This window comes from Bos indicus, chromosome 21 (assembly GCF_029378745.1).
Source record: "Bos indicus isolate NIAB-ARS_2022 breed Sahiwal x Tharparkar chromosome 21, NIAB-ARS_B.indTharparkar_mat_pri_1.0, whole genome shotgun sequence".
NCBI lineage: Eukaryota > Metazoa > Chordata > Mammalia > Artiodactyla > Bovidae > Bos > Bos indicus.
Genome location: NC_091780.1, coordinates 23,027,830 through 23,044,840, shown reverse-complemented (window position 1 = coordinate 23,044,840; position 17,011 = coordinate 23,027,830). Strand labels below are relative to the sequence as shown.

The window sequence follows — 17,011 nt, the reverse complement described above, 5'->3', positions numbered from 1 at the left end:
TCTATGAAGTATTTTCTTCTCCGCATGTGGTACCCTGTGCTGGTCCCCGCCAATCTTTATACTCCAAATTCTAACCCCCTTATCTCCCCCTGAGCATGTACAGACAGAGTGATTCCATTCTCTCTTGGATCCTGGTAAAGGAAATGTCAAACAGAACCCAAGGAAGAGACTGAGGATGAGAAAGAGCTACTGACATTTTTTTTCCACTTCTGTCAACCTCAGATAATTTTACTAATTTTGCTGCTTTTCTCACTCTACAAAGAACTAGGTTTATATTCTTTTCAGGTAAAAAAAAAAAAAAAAAACTGTTTAGCAAGAGCAAATTACAAAATGTTTATTGTAGAAAAGAAAACATGTCACCTACTGGAAATATGTATGTACATATCAAAAAGAATTTTTAATTAAAAAACAAAACAGGTAATTCAATATATATACTTTCACATCCTGCTTTTTCATTTGCTATTATTTTGGTGCCCCATCTGTTTTTTTTTGGCTGTGCCATGCAGTTTGTGGGATCTTAGTTCCCCAACCAGGGATCAAACCTGGGGTCCTGGCAGTGAGAGTACTGAAATTCAAACACTGGATCACCAGGAGTCCCCACTGGAGCCCCGTTTTTAAACGTTAAGTCTCACATCACTAACATGCCTATCTGTTAGACATCCAGGCAGACTCTGAAAGTCTTATGCAAGGAGAGGTGCTTTCCCACCGCTCCATCCTATTTTAGCAGGAAGTCAGTAACAGCCACAATGGAGCCAGCTGCCCACACTCAAGACCTCAGTTGCAGCCACACCCTGGGCGGTATGGTGGGCTCTCCCGAAGCAGCAGAATTACCTGAGTTTCAGCTGTGAGCGCACCTCTCCAAACTCCAGCTGGAGCAGTTCATTGTAACAGGCCATGGGGCTGGGGTTTTCTATATACCTCTACAAACAGAAAGGGGATGGTGTGGATCAACACACGTGTACCTTTAAATTATTATACACAAATAATGCTTTCCAACAGACTTCTCAATTTGGTATCTGACATCTAAAAAATAACTTATCCTCAATGATAAACAGGAAATGAGATGAAAACTTACAATACCAAATCAGCATTTAAAAAATAGTGCTTGCACATACCTGAGAACATATTAAGAAACCACTGAATTGTATACTTTAAGTGGCTGAATTGATCAACTGTACCTCATTAGAGAAAAAAAGGCAGAAAGGAGGAAAGAAAGAAAAGGGAAAGTGTTTGCTGGAAAGAGAAAAATAAAATTAAAAATCTTTAAAATAGTTTTTTAAAACTAGTATAACCATTTAACGGAACAGCACGCGGTGGTGGGGATGTGAACGTATATGGAATGATGCACAAGATACACCGTCAAGTGAAACGAAGACATGGAAAATCATGTTATAATTAGTTATGTATTTCTTCTATAAAAATGTTATATCAACTTTAAATAAATAGCTGAATTACATGGAAAGTGAATTGTATCTCAATTAAGTAGTCAATAAATGAATAAGAAAAACAGGGTTCATTCTTGGGCATATCCAGAGAAAACTATAATTTGAAAAGACATGCACCCTCAAGTTCATAGAGGCACGATCTACAACAGCCGAGACATGGAAGCAACCTCCTAAGTGTCCACTGACAGAGGAACGGATAAAGAAGGGGTGTGTGTGTGTTAAAGAAGGTGTGTGTATCCCCAAGTAAGAAGAGGTGTGTGTGTGTTAAAGAAGGTGTGTGTATCCCCAAGTAAGAAGGGGTGTGTGTGTGTTAAAGAAGGTGTGTGTATCCCCAAGTAAGAAGGGGTGTGTGTGTGTTAAAGAAGGTGTGTGTATCCCCAAGTAAGAAGGGGTGTGTGTGTGTTAAAGAAGGTGTGTGTATCCCCAAGTAAGAAGGCGTGTGTGTGTGTTAAAGAAGGTGTGTGTATCCCCAAGTTCATAGCAGCACTATCTACAAAAGCTGAGATGGGAAGCAACCTCCTAAGTGTCCACTGACAGACAAATGGATAAAGAAGGTGTGTGGGTGGGTGTGTGTAATAGAATATTACTCAGCCATAAAAAATGAAATAATGCCATTTGCAGCAACATGGATAAACCCAGAGATCAGCATACTAAGTGAAGTAAGAAAGAAAAAGACAAATATCATATGATACCACCTATATGTGGGTTCTAAAAATATAAAAATGAATTTATTCACAAAACAGAAACAAACTCAGACATAGAAAAAAAGCTTACAGTCACCAAAGGGGAAGGGATGTGGGGATGGATAAAGTAGGAACTTGAGATTAATAGGTACACCCTACTGTATGGAAGACAGGAAAACAAGGTCCTACTATGTATCACAGGAAACTACATTTTAGTATCTTGTAAAACCATTAATGGAAGAGAATCTGAAAAAGTATATATACATGTATGTATATACTTTGGCCACCTGATGCAAAGAGCCAACTCATCGGAAGAGACCTTGATTCTGGGAAAGATTAAAGGCAAAAGGAGAAGGGGGCAGAAGAGGATGAGATGGTTAGATGGTATCACCAGCTTAATGGACACAGATCTGAGCAAACTGGGAGATGGTGAAGGATGGGGAAGCATGGCATGCTGTAGTCCATGGAGTCACAAAGATTCAGACGTGACTGAACAGCTGAAGAACAGCATATATATATATATATATATATATGACCAAATCACTTTTATGTACACTTTTCTGTGTTGTTCTAACACAACAGTGTAAATCAACTATTCTTCCACTAAAAAAGAGCTCAAGGGAAAAAAACCAGGGCTTAAGAATACTTTTCTTTCAGTGCCTTGAGCTATGAGGATTTTTTTGATGTCTACATGTCACTGGTAGAGGCTAGAATATGCAAAAGGAAGAAATTTATTAACGCAAGTCCCATTTATATTAACTTTTGGAGTCTCGTCACTTAGATGAACAGTATTTTGTCCTCTTTCGAGCTGCACAAGCTCACAGTAAGCAAAAACACACTTGCACACCTCTTCGCAGCTGTGTCACAGAAGTCACTCCCACTAGGCAATATTTCCCTGTACTAACATCAAACAGCAGCTCAGCTAAGCTGACAAAGGATCATCCTTCACAGCAGAGGGACTTGCAGAGCCATGGCTTCCCCCAGGCGCTCCTATTCCTGCGGACACTAACCATTCTCTACATGATGAAAACATCTCAACAAAGCAGACCACATGGAAATAGGAAGCCTGAGCCCATCCCACCAGATTAAGAATTTCATGAAGACATCTTACACATCACTATGTACCATCGCATAATTCCACTCTGCTGTAATATTTGTATTTACTTGCCCCCGTTTCTGTGGCACACTCTTGATTTCACCTGCTCAACACATGGATAATATTCTATCTGGTGAGGAGGAAGCTGAGGCCTCAGAGGTAGGGTATATGAAGGTCACTATCCACAAGCCAAAGCCAGACCAGCCTGGGGCATGGGGCCTCTTGTGGTGCTCCTTCTACCACCAGTGAAGGCAGACATCCCCCTGTTGGAACCATGATCTTATCTGTGTGTCAAGTAACCTAAGAGCCCAGCCCCTGGTTCATGTCTTAGAGCTGTATGATCCTCTACGAGGCCCTGAAGCTTCCAGAGCCTGCTTCCTTACCCGCAAAACAAGACCACCCTACATCTCTGACAATGACCACGAGAAAGCACTGTGCCTGCAGACTGCTGCATGAACACACAGCAGTCACTGCGGGCCCCTGGGAGGGAGAGCCAGGCCTGCTGGCCCTGGGCATGATGGTCCCTAGGCCCGCAGGCCAAACACAACCATTCCTAGCCACACAAGTCAGACAGGGGACATGCCCGCCAGCTCCCACCAACTGGGAGGGCTAAGAGTGCTGGCCTTGGGACGTCCTGGCGGCTTGGTGGTTAAGAACCCACCTGCCAGTGCAGGGGACACAGGCTTGATCCTTGGTCCAGGAAGATCACACATGTCACAGAGCAACTAAGCCTCACACCACCACTACTGAAGCCATGTACCCTAGAGCCTGTGCTCCGCAACAAGAGAAGCCACTGCAATAAGACACCTGTGAACCACAACCAGAAAGGAGCCTCCATTCGCTGGGACTAGAGAAAAAGCCTGTGTAGCAATGAAGATCCAGGAAGGCCATACATAAACAAAATTATTAAAAAGAGAGAGAGAGAGAGTAATGGCCCTGCAGCTCTCTCAGTCAGTCACGACCCCACAGGAACACCCAAGAACACTGCTCATCTGCACAGGTGCCCACCGCTGACAGGGCAGGAACAGCGGTGAGATTTCTGGGGCACAGAGTGTGCCACGCCAGGAGACAAGAGGTGGGGGACCTGAGATGGGCAGGGGTCCCCAGCTATCCCCGCACTTGCCCGGCCTCACCTGTTTTGCAGGCGACATCCTGGGACAGGGAGCCATGTGTATCGTGTGTCACAGCCTCCTGTGCATGTGGCCAGAGTTCTCACTGGGTGTGTACATCCAAACATCTTTATCCCAAAGGTGGATGTTCAGGCTAGAAAACCAGTGCATGTGGATAGAAGGACTGCATCTTTCTCCTGCCGTCTCCTCCCCACCTTGCTACCTCTGCTTGGCTCTGTGTCTAAACATCCTGTCTTTCCTGCCTTCTGCAGGTTTCATTCATGTCCTGAGGATTCCATGGGGTTGTGGAGGGTAGAGAAGGGCGTCAGGCCAAAGGAGCTTCAGGAATCAGGCTGCTGTTCCTTCAGCTTGAGCAGCAGCTGGTCTCTTCACCCCATCCCAGCCCATGAGAGTGGTAGGGCCACTAGCACCCAGCCAACTCAACCTGCCTCTCCCCAGAACACATCACCCACACGGGGGCCCCCCACCCCCAGTGCATCTGCATCCCTGGCTGCACATTAGAACTCCCTGCAATCTAAAAAGTAACACCAGCGTGCAGGCCCCTCCCCAAACCAACAGAACCAGGACCTCCTCAGGGACGCTTCTGAGGGAGTTCTAATGCACGACTAGGGCAAGAGACACCAAACCCTAACCTCAAGGTTCTGGTTCAAGATGGCAAAGTAGAAGGACGTGCGCGCATCTCCTCCTGCGAGAGCACCAAAATTGCAACTAGCTGCTGAACAACCATCAACAGGAGGATGCTGGAACCCACCAAAAAAAGATACCCCACGTCCAAAGACAAAGAAGAAGCCCCAATCAGATGGTAGGAGGGATGCAATCATGATAAAATCAAATCCCATCCCTGCCAAGTGGATGACCCACAAACTGGAGAACAATAATACCAAAGAAGTTCTTCCGCTGTTGTGAAGGCTCTGAGCCCCACATCAGGCTTCCCAGACTGGGGGTCTGGCAAAGGGACTGGGAATCCTGAGAATCTGACTTTGAAGACCTGCGGGAATTGATCACAGCACTGCCACAGAACAGGGGGAAACAGAGACTCCACTCTTGGAGGACACAAACAAAATATCTGGTGCACACCATGACCCAGGGGGAGGATGCAGGGGACTGAACCAGACCTACCTGTGACTGTTGGAGGGTCTCCTGCAGAGGCGTGGGTTGGCAGTGGCTCACCGAGGGGACAGGGACACTGGCAGCAGCAGTCCTGGAAGGGGCCCCTTGGAGGGCGCCATTAACCCTACCAGAGAGCCTGTAGCCCCCAGGGCTGGGTTGCCTCAAGCCAAAACACTAAAAGGGAGGGACTGAAACCCCGCCCATCAGCAGATAATTGGATTAAAGCTTTACTGAGCCCTGCCCACCAGAGCAACACCCAGTTTTCCCATGCTAGTCTCTCCCATCAGGAGGCTTACACAAGCCTCTTAGCCTCATCCACCAAAGGGCAGACATAAGAAGTAAGAAGAACCACAATCCCATAGTGGCTAGAATGAAAACCATATTACAGAAAGTTAATCAGGATGAAAAAGCAGAAGGTTATGTCCCAGATGAAGGGACAAGATAAAACCCCACAAAAATAACTAAATGCAGTGGAGACAGGCAACTTTCCAGAAAAAAAAAATTCAGAATAATGATAGTAAAGATGATCCAGGATCTTAGAAAAATAATGGAGAAGAAGCAAGAAACATTTACCAAAGACCTAGAAGTAAAGAACAAACAGAGAGGAACAATACCCTGGAATGAATCAATAGCAGAATAACTGAGGCAGAATGGATAAGTGACCTGGAGACAGAATGGTGGAAATCACTGATGCAGAACAGAATATACAAATAAGAATGGAAAAAAAAAACGAAGATAGCCTAAGGGACCTCTGGGACAACATTAAATGCATCAACATTTGCATTTTAGGGGTCCCAGAAGGAGACGAGAGAAAGGACGGGAGAAGATATCTGAAGAGATAATAGCTGAAAACTTCCTTACCATGGGAAAGGAAATAGTCAACCAAGTCCAGGAAGCACAGAGAGTCCCAGGTAGGAAAAACCCAAGAAGGAGCAAGCACACACAGTGATCAAACTGACAAAAATTAAAGACAAATATAAAATATTAAAACAGCAAGAGAAAAACAACAAACAGCAAAAAAGGGAATTCCCATAAGACCATCAGCTGATTTCTCAACAGAAACTCTACAAGCCAGAAGGGAATGTGGCATGATATATTGAAAGTGATGAGAGAAGAACCTACAACCAAGAATACTCTACCCAGCAAGACCCTCATTCAGATTTGATGGAGAAATCAAAAGCTTTACAGACAAGCAAAAGTTAAAAGAATTCAGCACCACCAAATTAGCTTTACAACAAATGCTAAAGGAACTTCTCTAGGCAGGAAACACAAGATAAGGAAAAGACCTACACAAAATAAACCCAAAACAATTAAAATGGTAATAGGTCATAAATATCGATAATTACTTCAAATGTAAATGGATTAAATGCACCAACAAAAAGACATAGACTGGCTGGCAGATGAAAACATGTGCATGTATGCACTTCCTCTTACCACATCAGTCTACTTAACCCCCAAACCCTATGAAATTATTTTATACTGTTCAGCTAATCATGTTTTCCTTATGGCTTGCAATTGTAATGATCTTTTATTTTTTGTCAGACTATTGATTGTGAAAACTGATAAATATCTTTTACTACAGGGATTATGTAACTATCATTTGCTTAATACCATTGTACTATGATTGGTCAACAGAAAATAATAGAATTCTGTATCACTAAAACTACCATTTAATAAGAAAATCTGTAATCACTTTTTAAAATCCAGATGTGTATCAGAATGATCTTGGAATTTTTTGAAAAATACAAATGCCCAGGTTTTGCTTTTTCTCTCCAAAGCTCCAGATGTGTTTCTAATGAGCAGCTATGTTTAGAAACAACTGGATTATATGATGATCTTTTACTTTTATCTAGATGGTTTCACTTTTTCTATTTCATATTCAGTGTTCATATTTCACTTACGTTTTCCAATTTCTCATCTTTTTTTAATGTTCTTTCTCAAGCCTTTACCAAGTGCAGTCAAAAAGCTTTTGTAAACATAAATAGTATGTATTAGATATATTTTAGAAAACATAAATGTTTGCCTATCTAAAACATTTATGACATTTTGATTCTACTTAATTGACTTAGTATGAATAGGATGCTAGATTTCTAATTTATATTCACTCAAAACTTTGACATAGTTCCATGTATTCTGGCATATAGTATTACTGCACTGCTAAAAGTCTAGAAAGTTTATCTTAGTCACATTAAAACAATTTTTTTGAATGAGGCTTGAAACTTCTAATCCAATTCTGAGGATATAAAGAAATACAATATTATAAAAAACAAACAAGAAATTAACATGTGATACAGTATTATTAACTAAATACAGATTTTGTTAAATTTCACAAAATTTTGTTAGTGTCCATTATTTGTTTTCATACCTTATTCAAGACTCCACACTGTATTTAATTACACTGAGCAGCTTCAGATGCATGCAACAAATTCTGGTAAATTCTCTTTTCATTTTTATTCCAATACAAATATATTTCTAATTTTCCTTGTTATGGCTTCTTCGATATATCCATCATTTAAAAGTGGACATTTAATTTCCAAATGCCTGGGATTTTTAAGGTATCGTTGATATTAATTTCTAATTTTGATACTAATTTCACATTTAAATGCTTTCTTATCTTGAATCACCCTGTGTTTTTTCAGTCTTCTTTATTGAGGCTCTCAATGGCTAAGTCAAAGATCTCTCTTGGTAAAGTTACACTTCACTTGAAAATATGTGGATTGGGTTATTCTCAAATATCTTTTGATATTGATCTCTAACGTAATTTCACAGTGATAAGAGAACAGACTCTGTATGATTTTAATAACTTTAGACCACCAAATTTTTGCACCTGGTCTTATGTCCCTGGATATCTATCTTTCAGTGTCTCCTAGTTTATAATCTATGGGAGCTTGAATAGAATTTGTATCCTACTGCTGTGTGAAAATTGTATAATAAATCATAATTATTTCAAATTGGTTCATGGTGCTTTTCAGGTCTACATAAGATTCTACTTCTCTGTACATGCATTCTATTAATTTAAGAGTTTGATATTGAAACTACAACTAAAAAATCTTAATTTATCTACTTAAAAAAAACAATTGTAATATATATACTGGAACTATATGTAACTTTGTTCTGTATTTTCCAAGTCTCCTGTAAATGTGTTATCATGTTTTCATAACTGAAAAAATAAAAAAGAGGGGGGAAAAATCCCTAACCTCTGAGATTTTAGTCAGGAAGCTTAACTGCCAAGTCCAACTGAGGAGGTAAGCAAGTGTGCATCCACTGTGGATCCTGCACTATGGCCATTTACAGAAAAGCTGTCTGCCCTATGAATCCAGAGATCACAGTGCAGTGATGGCTTTCAGGTCTGAGGTTGGGCTCAAGCCTGGGCCACACTGCCTCCCAGCCATGAGACTTGGGAAAACCACCTTGCCTCCAGGCCTGAATGCTCTGCAATCTGTGCCCTCTGTCACCTCAGTATCCTTCTGATACCTGACAGTATGGGACTCTGCGTGAGAAGACAAGTTACCTCGTGTGGTCTTGGATGACTGGTCACCTAGTTGGATTCGTCACTTACTAAGTGGTGAGACTACTACATCCATATTTCCTAAGTCACAGACCTCTAAAATGACTATTTCAAACCTGTACTTTTTGCATGGAAGTGTTTTTCATAGAGACATGCACTTAACCACAATTCTGGCAGAGGCAGCAGGGAATACCTTGATTAAGTAGTGCAGGTGAGAGGGCAGGGAGAGAGTATGTGTCAGTAACCTTTGAATTTTACAATTAGTTTAATGATAACACAATTGTACTATGAAAACACGAGGCCCATGGTTAACTAGACTTTCTACCGGGATATACTTTGCAGTCCATGAAGCTATGCTGACGGACTTCCTTGTACAGAATTTTAAACACGTATTTCCAATATTGCTTATACAACTTCATACAAATAAAAAGCTTAATGACTCCTGGCAGCTATCAGTTCAGTTCAGTTGCTCAGTTGTCCAACTCTTGGTTACCCCATGGACTGCAGCATGCCAGGCTTCCCTGTCCATCACTGACTCCTAGAGCTTGCTCAAACTCATGTTCATCGAGTCGGTGATGCCATCCAACCATCTTGTCCTCTGTCGTCCCCTTGTCCTCCTGCCTTCAATCTTGCCCAGCATCAGAGTCTTGTCTAATGAGTCAGTTCTTCACATCAGGTGGCCAAAGTACTGGAGCTTCAGCTTCAGCATCAGTCCTTCCAACGAATATTCAGGACTGATTTCCTTTAGGATTGACTGGTTTGATCTCCTTGCAGTCCAAGGGACTCTCAAGAGTCTTCTCCAACACCACGGTACAAATGCATTCATTCTTCAGCACTCAGCTTTCTTTATAGTCCAACTCTCACATCCATACATAACTACTGGAAAAACCATAGCTTTGACTAGACAGACATTTGTCGGCAAAGGAATGTCTCCGCTTTTTAATATGCTGTCTAGGTTGGTCATAGCATTTCTTCCAAGGAGCAAGCGTCTTTTAATTTCACGGCTGCAGTCACCATCTGCAGTGATTCTGGAGCCCAAGAAAACAAAGTCTGTCACTGTTTATGGCAGCTATAGGTAAGCAAACAACTCGAGGCAAAATGAATAATCTGTCCTCCTAGTTTCATTAGCTTCACTGGGAAGTCAGAAACATCAAAGGTCCTTGTTAAGAATGGCCAGTTCTGTAGCCTAAGAGTACTAACACAAGGAACTTCAGAGTTCTCAGGGGAAGTTTCTTCCTCATGTGAATGCTTCCCTAGGCAGTTTAAGGAGGGGTGACCCAAGGATCCGCTGGGAACAGGTGACCCACAACCTCCAACCTCGTATCCTTATGATGCTCACCTGCACGCTGGCTAGCATGGCTGTTCTCATACAAGTTCAACTGGAAGTCAGGGAATGCGGACAGGTGCTGACATGTGTGAATGTTGGCGAGGGTGGTGTCAAAAAAGGAGAACCACAAAACTATGTAATAATAACAATGTAAAATTTGTATATAAAATGTGTATTTAAAACAAAGTCTTAAGTTCCACCATATCTGATGTTGATATTGGAATTCCTGTGTTCCTTTTGTTTGCATTTACTTGTTACCTTTTTCTTTATTATTAACTTCCTTTTATCACTATCTTATAAACAACATATAATTGTATTTTCATAACCCAGTCTAATGGCTTATCCTTTAATGGGAGAATCCAGCCCGTTTTCATGCACTTGCTTTTGCTCCCATCTTACTCTGTTTATCACTGATTTCGCACTGTTGTTTCCTCTTCCTAGGATATGCCAATGGGATCCAGTTGCTAAAAATTCCATACTTCTTGGGCAAGGGTTGCTGCAAAGCTTAAAGGATCTTGGTTCCTTGACCAGGGATTGAACTGTGGGGCCTGAGCAGTGAAGTGTGGAGTCCTAACCACTGGACCACCAAGGAATTCCCACAAACTCCATATTTTATTAATTCAGTTCTTTTTAAAAACAATTTATTTTTGGCTATGCTGGATCTTCGTTGCTGTGAGGGCTTTTCTGTAACAAGCTGTAACAAGCAGGGTCTACCCTCTAGTTGCGGTGGGCAGGCTTCTCATTGTGGAGCACGGGCTCTAGGATGTGCGGGCTTCAGTGGTGGCGGCTGCTGGGCTCTACAGGCTCAGTATTGGTGGCTCATGGGCTTAGCTGCTCTGCTCCAGGGCACGTGGAATCTTCAGGGACCAGGGATCAAACCAATGTCTCCTGGGTTTGAACCATAAAACTGTGTAATAAGAGTCTAAAATTTATTAGATTATTTTAATAACCTAAGTGGATTTAGATTATTAAATAAATCTAATTTATTTAATAATAAATTAATGTATTTTATTTAGGCAGCAGGTGCTTTACCACTGAGCCATCAGGAAAGCCCCCAGAAGTTTTCTTAAACTTTTCTATTATTGGTTACTTTCCTTTTCACTGATCTCAAACGTAGACACAGATTTCTTTACTATTATTTGAAAACAAGATACCAATTAGTTCCAGAACAAAGTCTCTCCCATGAGCAGTGCTGTAGTCTGCACATTTCCCACAAAGAAGAAAGCTTCAGAATCCTTTCACTGCCCACCCACTTCCCTGTCCGCGAGATGAGCCACAAGAATGCGTTTACTTCCACTTTGTCCCCTGAAACCTTGAAGACACCTAGGGCAGGGTGTACTTAGATACCCTAGAATTTAAAGACTGAGGTATTATTGGATGTTATATAGTTACATATAAAGATACATATTCTACACTACACACACACACACAAATGTGTGTTATGTGCACACACCACCTCTCTCCAATACTTTCTCCCTCATCTTAGAGTTCTGTTCTACTTCATTGGTTGAATGGTTGAAGTCCTTATTTAATTATTTTCCTCAGACAGGGCTTCTGGGGAAATACATCTCTGAGTTTTATGTATCAATATAATGCCCAAAGGAATGCCTCTTGTGCCCTGCTGGGTAACAATCACTTGGTTGCTGTGGGATTCTCAGGTTATGGTCATTTTCCATCTGTGATCTCTAGTCAGATGAGATGCTGTTATTACTGCTTTACACAGTAGGAAAAGATGCTGGTGCTGGGCAAGATTGAAGGCAAAAGGAGAAGGAAGCGGCAGAGGATGAGATGGCTGGAGGGCATCACCGACTCAAATGAACATGAGTTTGAGCAAACTCCGGGAGATAGTGAAGGACAGGGAAGCCTGGTGTGCTGCAGACCATGGGGTCGTGAAGAGTTGGACACGACTGAGCGACTGAACAACAACAACAACAAGTGTGTTTGTGTTCACCCCACATTCAGGTTCTTCCTCCTCTTTCTTGTCTTTCAGGCCTCCCACTTGGGACTTAGGACTCATCTTGCTTCTGCTTTAAGTACATCCTCCAGAATTGTCCTTTGAGAATCTGCTAGTTACAAATTGCCTCAATTTTCATATTTCTGAAAGTCTTGATTTCACGTTCATTTTTGGAAGTATTTATGCTAAGTATAAGGGATCCCAGGTGGCACGGTGGTAAAGAATTTGCCTGCCAATGCAGGAGACGCAATCCATTGTAGTTATTCTTGCCTAGGAAATCCCATGCACAGAGGAGCCTGGCAGGCTACAGTCCATGGGGTCACAAACAGTCAGATATGACTGAGCAACTGAGCTGAGCACCTGAGCACAAGCTAGGTATAACACTCTAGGAAGGCAGTTATTTTCTTTTATCACATTGAAAACACTACTCCACTGTTTTCTAACTTCAACCTACTGCTGCCGTGAAGCCAGCTGTTAAGTCTACTGCTCTAATCTTTTTCCCCTCTGGCTGATTTTAATAGTCTCTTTGTTTGTTTTTTCACTATGATATGTCCTCTTTTTATTTACTCTACTTTGGAATTCTGGGATCTGTGGATTATAGTCTTCCATCAGTTCTGGAAAATTCTCTTCAACTATAACACCCCATTCTCTCTCCTGTTCTTCCAGATCTCCAGTTATACAGATTCTAAACCATCCGCTCTATCCTCCACTTTTCTAAACTTCTCTAACTTATTTTCTGTTTTTAGATCTTTGTGCCACATGCTGGATAATTTCTTCTGACCTACTAAGTTTTAAAATTTTCAGTTATTATATGTGCATTTCTCAAAATTCAATTATGTTCTGTTTAAAATTTGCTACGTCACTTTTTATAGCTTCCTATTCCTTGAAGATATTTCCAAGCTTGTCCTGTCTTTGTCTCTTTACATATAATAAGCATAATCATTTCACAATTTTATCTGACAATTCTAATTTCTGAGGACTGTGAGGGCCTGCTCCCGCTGCCTCTCTCCCCCGCTAGTTCCCACTTGCAATGCTGTGTTTCCTGATGGATGGGTTAATGCTGACTGAGGGCTGCCTGCCGCCCTTGAATGATTATTTGCAGAGACTCTCTGAGGCCGAAGAAGAAGGAATCTCCCTCTGGGAGGATGGGTATTTGCTTCTTCCAGATACTCGGTAGTGCTACCAGCCAGAATCAAGGGGTCTGGTTTCTCCATGACCTCATTGATATTTGGGCTACAAGTCTGCCCAGTGATCAGCCTTACGTGAGCTCTCTCCACCATGATTCCCGAGGCTCACTAGCAACTAGCTGACCTGCATAAGCTCTTTGGCTTAAGAGAAACCAAGAGATTAGAGCCAGGGGTAGAAAGAAATGGAGCCATGTTGGGGAGGTCTTACTTCCAGAATCCTTGAATTGGCTTTAAAGTTGCATGTCTGCCTGTAAGCATTATGACAACACATCCTACGGTACAACTTTTAACTAATAAGTAATTAAAGGAGATTAATTACTCATTAATTAATTAGTTTAATTAAAAGTAATTAAAGGAGATTTTTTTATGTTTAGATGCATTTAGTAGGCATAGTTTTGAGCAACTGAGAAAGCAAAGTATCGTGGATTATTAGATTACCAGATTATAAAATTAAATCAAACTATAACACAGCACAAGGACAATTTTCTTTTTCAAATTAATTCAAAACTATTGCCAGGCTCTAAAGCTGAGATAAAATAATGTGTCATGCTGAATTGCACTTGCATAACAAAGAAGTGAGTACATACCCTTGTGAAGCCAGCAGCAATGAGGGACATTACACACGACTCCTCTCTCTCCACTCTTGAAAAGAACAAGTACATGGTTAGAGACAGTTTTGTCTAATCAGGTACAGCTCACATCTTTATTTACTAATTTATATAATATTATCATTGGCATATAATGAATAGTTTTAGATGAATTAGATTAACATACAAATCAAATGTACAAAGTTAAAACAATTTTCTGTTTTAGTTTCACACTGGCTTTTTGGCAATAGATATTAATGCTTGAAATACAGAGATTACACTAAGAGCCAGAACACAGGAGTGAGCACGTAGCTATGTGATATGTAAAAATTTTAATTCAGACTAAATTATTTTTATTCTTTTCTTACCTCCCATTTTAAAATGAAATATAAGGTTTCCCCGAATTATGTATAATGTAAATTCTCATAGATATTTTAGAAGTCCCTAAGAAATATATCCGGAAAACATTCATACTTCAGGAATGGCATTCTCCCTTGGTTGGCCCTGTTGTAAAGTGAAAGACAGTCCAAAATCACAAAACCTAGTGTGAAAATACAAACTCCAGCCATGAATTTAACTGCCAAAGTGAAAGAAAATGAGAAAGAGGAAAGGGCCAAACTAGAAAGGGTGATGCCTATCACAGGACACAAGCTGATACTCAGGCCTCTGTTAAGAACACACATTACACTGACATCTGAATTTCAACACTAAAAAAATAAAATTATCTTACCTGCGTACTACACCAATAATAACTGTGTTTTCTGAGAGTTTTGATGATCTGATTGACCTTTAAAAAAAAGTTTTAAAATAAATTTAAAGCAATTCTTTAAAAACTAAGTACACCTAAACCTAAATTTTGGTAGAACAGTTAAAGTTGGGGGAAAGCGAAAGATCCCTCCATATTCTGGAGTCACCTTCTTGGCTAACCTGACCTTTCTTTCTTCAGGGGACAAACTGCTAACCAGTGGCCCGTGGTGACCCTCAAAATTATGGAGCATGAAGACAGCAGCCAGCTCTGATGACATGCCTTCTATTTGTTCTTGTTCTGGTCTGAGCTGTTTCAGATGGAGAATTTTCCCTACCTGGGGAATCTCCCTTACACGAGAAGGGTCATTCGTCTCTTCCTGTCAAAGGAAGATGCAGGTCTACATGTATCACAGCCAGCGGATGGCAACCGTTACAGTGGGGGTGAGGCAGCCCGAGGCCAGCTCTCCACTGCATTCTAAGCAGTGCAGAGAAGGGCTCCTGAGCAGGAGGCAGGCACAACAGTAACAATAAATATTTAAAACTCAGAAATGCAAAGTATTCTTATGCAACAGAAAGAGGAGAATCAAACCTCACAGGCAAAATTAAGAACAGAAGACTGACTGCTCTACTGAAGTTACCCAAGGAGTATGAGGCCGCCCTTGGATGGCAAGCAGATCAAACCAGTCACTCCTGAAGGAAATCAAGTCTGAACATTCATAGGAAGGACTGATGATGAAGCTGAAGTTCCAATGCTTTGGCCACCTGATGCGAAGAGCCAACTCATTGGTAAGGACCTTGATGCTGGGAAAGATTAAGGGCAGGAGGAGAGGGGGATGACAAAGGATGAGGTGGTTGCATGGTATCACTGACGCAACGGACATGAGTCTGAGTAAACCCTGGGAGACAGTGAAGGACAGGGAAGCCTGGCTGCTCGTGGGGCCCATGGGGAAGCCTGCGCTGCCGTCCATGGTGCTGCAGAGAGTCGGACACGACTTAACAACTAAACAACAACGAGGCTGCCAAAGGGACTGAATTTAACCCTTCTGGAGAAGCAGCTCCCAAAGAAGCCATGGGGAATGAAAATTCAGCCATGAGATGAGAGAGGGCAGAGATAAACATGACGGAGAAGAGCAGAAGCAATATAAACTGCCCACTGAGACGTGCAATGGCTTTGACCCACCCTACACTGCAGGAAAGAGCAGGACTCTCTGGAGAAGAAGAGCCAGGCCATAGGAACGGGGAGGAACTTGGCCCCTGGCCTGGAAGGAAGACACACATAAGAGGGTGACTGCAGATGGAGGGGTATGCAGAGGGCTGGATTTGGACTCCCCCTGTCAAGACAGAAGCAGGCTGGCCCTTGGAGGATGTGTCCACGATGGGACAGAGAAGAGCCAAGACTCACGGCCTTACTTCAGTTCTGCTGGTTCAAGAATCACTCCTGTCACTTCTGAATCACAGAATATAGAAAATGACTGGCATGACTATTTCTCCACTGTCCCAAGGATGACACATTACCATTCCAGATGTGTAAGGGAAAAGCCAAGTCATCATATGCAAAGGATGCCTCAGTTTGGGCAAACTTTTTCTGCAGAGGGCCAGACAGTAAGTATTTTCGGCTTTTCATGTCATATGGACTATGTCACAAGTACTCAGTCCTGCCCCTGAAGCATGAGAGCAGGCACACACAAAACATAAATGAATGGGCCTGCCTGTGCTCCCCTGTGCTCACCCCTGCCTCAGGGTATTGAGGCTAAGTTTTCTTCTGGAGCTCAGGCAGAGGAAGGCTCAGAATCCAACAGTATATGCAGAACAGCTCTGAGGTTGGGAAGCTGCTCAGTGATGGAGATGCTTCTCCATCTCCAGGGAACAACCAGTTTCTCTCATGGGCCACACGGCTCATAACACATACACACTCTCTGTCAACATTTTTGCTTTTCCCAGTGTCCACTCTAGTGCTATAGCTTCCATTTCTGCCTAGCCTCTCCAAAGGGAACCAACTTAAAGGGCGCTTCTTGCATGGCTCTATCAGAGAGGTCACTGCAGGGCCTGCTGACCAGGCCCCAGTCCCACCGTGGTTGCCTGCTTGGAACAGAGCCGAGCTTACCTTCCTGGAGCAGGAGCCATGGAAAGGGCTGTGTGAGCTCAGAAGCATAACTGGCATGGCAGACACTCACACAGATGGGCCCCAGCCACTTTTCAAACCTACTGGCTGATACTCACCACAGCACTAACCTTAA

At 42.2% G+C, this 17,011-nt stretch overlaps 1 protein-coding gene across 3 annotated transcripts in view; it reads right to left on the bottom strand.

The window, feature by feature from the left end:
* PDE8A (phosphodiesterase 8A) overlaps window positions 1-17,011 on the bottom strand; it is a 147,427-nt gene that overhangs the window by 41,409 nt on the left and 89,007 nt on the right. For all 3 annotated transcript variants that reach the window (XM_070775182.1, XM_070775181.1, XM_019983568.2), the window contains 3 exons: window positions 14,758-14,814; window positions 14,028-14,082; window positions 832-920 (listed from right to left, as the gene is read on the bottom strand). In XM_070775182.1, coding sequence (XP_070631283.1) covers window positions 832-920; window positions 14,028-14,082; window positions 14,758-14,814 — 201 coding nt within the window. The remainder of the gene's footprint in view (window positions 1-831; window positions 921-14,027; window positions 14,083-14,757; window positions 14,815-17,011) is intronic.